The sequence below is a fragment of the Tupaia chinensis genome, unplaced genomic scaffold (assembly GCF_000334495.1).
Source record: "Tupaia chinensis unplaced genomic scaffold, TupChi_1.0 Scaffold000159_1, whole genome shotgun sequence".
In the NCBI taxonomy this organism is placed as follows: domain Eukaryota; kingdom Metazoa; phylum Chordata; class Mammalia; order Scandentia; family Tupaiidae; genus Tupaia; species Tupaia belangeri.
This window is the reverse complement of record NW_006159630.1, coordinates 6,954,602-6,958,147: the sequence shown is the minus strand read 5'-3', so window position 1 is coordinate 6,958,147 and position 3,546 is coordinate 6,954,602. Positions and strand designations below refer to the sequence as shown.

The 3,546-nt window shown below is 54.8% G+C and overlaps 1 protein-coding gene across 1 annotated transcript in view; it reads left to right on the top strand.

Annotated features, from left to right (window-relative positions):
* The window catches only part of KCTD2 (potassium channel tetramerization domain containing 2), a 17,607-nt gene extending 14,589 nt beyond the window's left edge, over positions 1-3,018 (top strand). The window contains exons 7-8 of the mRNA XM_006145932.2: positions 1,208-1,333; positions 2,042-3,018. Coding sequence (XP_006145994.2) covers positions 1,208-1,333; positions 2,042-2,071 — 156 coding nt within the window. The 3' untranslated portion in view covers positions 2,072-3,018. The remainder of the gene's footprint in view (positions 1-1,207; positions 1,334-2,041) is intronic.
* The last annotated feature ends 528 nt before the right edge of the window (positions 3,019-3,546 follow it).

The following is a 3,546-nucleotide window of genomic DNA, read 5'->3' as shown; positions in this document are numbered from 1 at the left end:
CTCTGTGTTTCTCTTTGGAAATATTAAAATAATAATGATAAAATTAAATGAAATAATTATTTTTAAATAGTATATATTAAAATAGGGATGTCATAACGGTTATGTCTCTGGACTCCCACATAACCGACCATGGTTAGAGTCCCACACCCTGTGGCTTCAAACTCACACCAGGGACGTGTGTGCGTGCGTGCCCAAAATCCCAAGAGGAAAAAGGAGAAGGGATTGCAGTGTGGCCACCCTCCTGGGGAGTGATTTCTTGCCCTCTGTCTCTGTCTCTCTGTGTCTCTGTCTCTATCTCTCCAGCAAGTACACGCAGCCTCTAGCAAAAGTCTCTCAAAAAAATAATAATATTAAATTAAAATAAATAAAGTGAAAGTTACAGTTTGTACCACTGTGTTACATTAGAGACCACAGCACAGCTAACCCGCTCTCCGAGCTGAGGTGGGACTGTGCCCCATACTGACCATCTGCAGACTCAGCTCTGCGTGTGTATTGGCCTCATTCTTGTTCCAACAAAACGATGCCAGGATGTAAAAAACTAAACTTAAATTAAAAAGAAAAATAATGCCCAGAGTTTATTGTCCTCTGCTCCAGGGGGTATTTTCCCTGATACAGAGTCTTAAGTGAAGGATATTGTTTGAAAAATCAAGGATTCTTTGTGAAACTGTTGAGTAATTTCTTATGTTACTTTTCTCCCGTGTCCTGTGGGAGGATGTCCTCACTGCCTGCATTATATGGGTGAGGACATTAGTCACAGGAAGCCGGGGTGTCCCTGGCCCCACCGCAGCCCCAAGGCTCACTCCAGCTCAGCCTCTCTCTCCGCCTGTGTATTTTCTGTTTAGAATTAAATGCTGAATTCAGTTCTCCAAAAGGGTTAGAAGGGCCAGCAGCATTGCCTTCCAGATTGTTCTGCGTGCTGGGTTCCTGACTAGGACTCTAGACGCAGCAAGCACCCACGTTCGTGCTGGGGGAGGGAGAGTGATCCCATAGACCCTAGTGACCCTGGAGGCCCCGGGGCTCTGGGGCCGATGGGGCTCCTGCTTTGCTCCTGCCTCAGCCTTCTCGGTAATGACACCCCGCGTAACAGCCCCAGGGAGTCCGTGTCCTTCGAGAAGCAGACCGCGAGGTTCAGGGAGGGGAAGTGGGCCGCGGGTCGCACTCGAGTGTTCTCAGTCCCTGTTTCTTGTTCACATTCTCGTTTCCTCAGCTCATCAGCATCGGCTCTTCCTATAACTATGGAAATGAGGACCAGGCAGAATTCCTCTGCGTCGTCTCCAGAGAGCTAAATAATTCTACCAACGGCATCGTCATCGAGCCGAGCGAGAAGGCAAAGGTAGGCAGGCGGGCCCCGGGCAGCCGGGGACTCCGTGTCCTTGCCTCAGCCCTGGCTCCTTGCCCGCCCCCGCCCTTCTCAAGCCAGCCTGGCCCCCCTTTCCCCTTCCCCTGTTCCGTTGGCCGTTGTCAGCGTTTGTGGAGTGGCGACGGGTTCCAGCTAGGAAACTTGAGCCTGGAAAGAGGACACTTTGCCCAGCCTCTGTCAAGTCAGTGAAAAGGGGACACTCACTGCTGATACAAGGTGGGGCTTCTGAGCTCAACGTCAGGGGGTATTTTGCCTTCATTTTTTGAAAATGTTTTTCTTTTGCTGTCAAGAGGCAGGGTATTTTCTTCCCTTTATGACTTTTGTCCCTCAGTTCCCGGAGACCTGCTCTGCACTGTTGCCTTCTTTCCCTCTGCTGGACACCTCCCACCACACACATGCACACACATGCACGCACACGCTCGCCTGAATCACCCATGTAGAGCTTCAGTCTGGGCTAGACCTGTCCAGGGCCCGTACCCCGCAGGCCCCACCATGCCCAGCGGGAGGGTCTGCTCCGGTGGACGTGCTTCCGGTGAGGCTGAGTGCCGCTCTGGCCTTGCTTGCTGGGATCACGGGGGCCACTGTCCTGCTCCCTGAGGCCCAGTGCAGGCAGCTCTGCGTCCCGTCTTTTCCCAGCAGCCTGCTCGTCAACCTCAGCCTTCTCCCCTTCCTTACCTTCAGATTCTTCAGGAGAGAGGATCTCGGATGTAGATCAAGAATCTGGAACTCCAGAGCCTGAAGGTCGAGAGTGCGACCCTGCCGAGCGCCTCTGTGAAGTGCAGCCACGCTCCTGTACAGTGACCAAGCGCTGCAAAGCCCCGCTGAGCCTGGCCCCCACTGGAGAGGTGTTCTGGGCAGAGCCAAGGATCCCCCACCCCAGGACTCCAAGGACAGAGGCAGCCACTGGCTGCAGACACCTTTCCAGAAACCCGCTTTGTTTTCACAGCCGATCTTTACTAGAGCAGCTGGGCTGGGTTTCCCGTTGGAGCCTTTTAGGGATCTGGGGAAGGAGAGAGGAAGGCCTCGCTCCTTGGAACAACCTGGACTTCAGGGAAGCTGGAGCCGAGGAAGGAGGAGCGTCCTGAGCTGTGCCATGTCGGGCGTGAGCAGCTGCTTCGGAACACTGTCCCCTCCTGCACACCCTCAAGTTCACGCAACAGATGCAAAGGGTCCTAGCTTCAGCTTGTGGCACTGAGGCTTGGGAAAGGAGTAGAGTTGCCGGAATACCCACATTCCTGGGAGCAGAGCTCTCTGAGGAAAGGAGGATGGGGTGTCCTTCGTGATTGGAGTTTGGCGAGCGCGGCTCCTGACTCGGGGCACGTAGCTCACCTCACACAGCTTGGCCTCGCTGGTGTCCAGTGGCTGGGACCCTCCACACAGCTTGCTTTCTCCCTAGGAGGAGATGTGACGTGGGGGGCATCCTGCCCCACGTGATCGGTCAGATGGACAGATGGGAGCTTTAGATGTTCTAACTGCTTCTGCAGCCTTTTCTTACCACCCGCTGGTCCCGTCTTCCTTCCCTGGCTTTGTAAGCGGGACCAAAGATAAAGGGACATTGTGGACCCTCTGGTGGCTTGGGGTGGAGAAAGCTGTTTGAAAGTTGCCAAATGTATAATGTTGTATCTAAAGAGTTATTATTGTCTCTTGACACGCCTTGACTGAACGTGCAATATCTGTGTCTCTTGGTCTGACCCTGGTGCCCCTGCCCCACAGTGGAGCCATGCACCTCCGGGTAGTGTGTGCGCATCTGCCTCTCCCCCCTTTGGACTGCCCCGACTGGGGCCCACCCTACACGTATTTGACCGACGCTCAGCAGCGCCCCCTCATGCTACTCACGCGGCTCAGTGAGCAGTCACGGCTGCAGAGGGGCCAGACTCCGTTTTGCCTGGATAAGTCCCATGGTGTGGCGAAGGGTACCGAGAAGAGAGCACTCAGCTTTCGTCCCTGGAGCTGGGCGCTTCTGGGTGCTCCAGCCGAGGTCTCTGCCTCCCCAGTGGTTCCAGGGAGGTGATTCTGGGAGTGACTAGACGCTAACACATCTGAGTGTAGGGCCCTGGCGGCTTACCTTTTCCCTAGTCTCTCATTGTCTCTGTCTCTCTGGAGTAGCCTGAAGGCGTGTGCGGAGTCTCTGCTGCTGCGTTGTGGCTGGCCGCCGCGGGCAACGGCCACCCTGGGGCGCTGAGCCC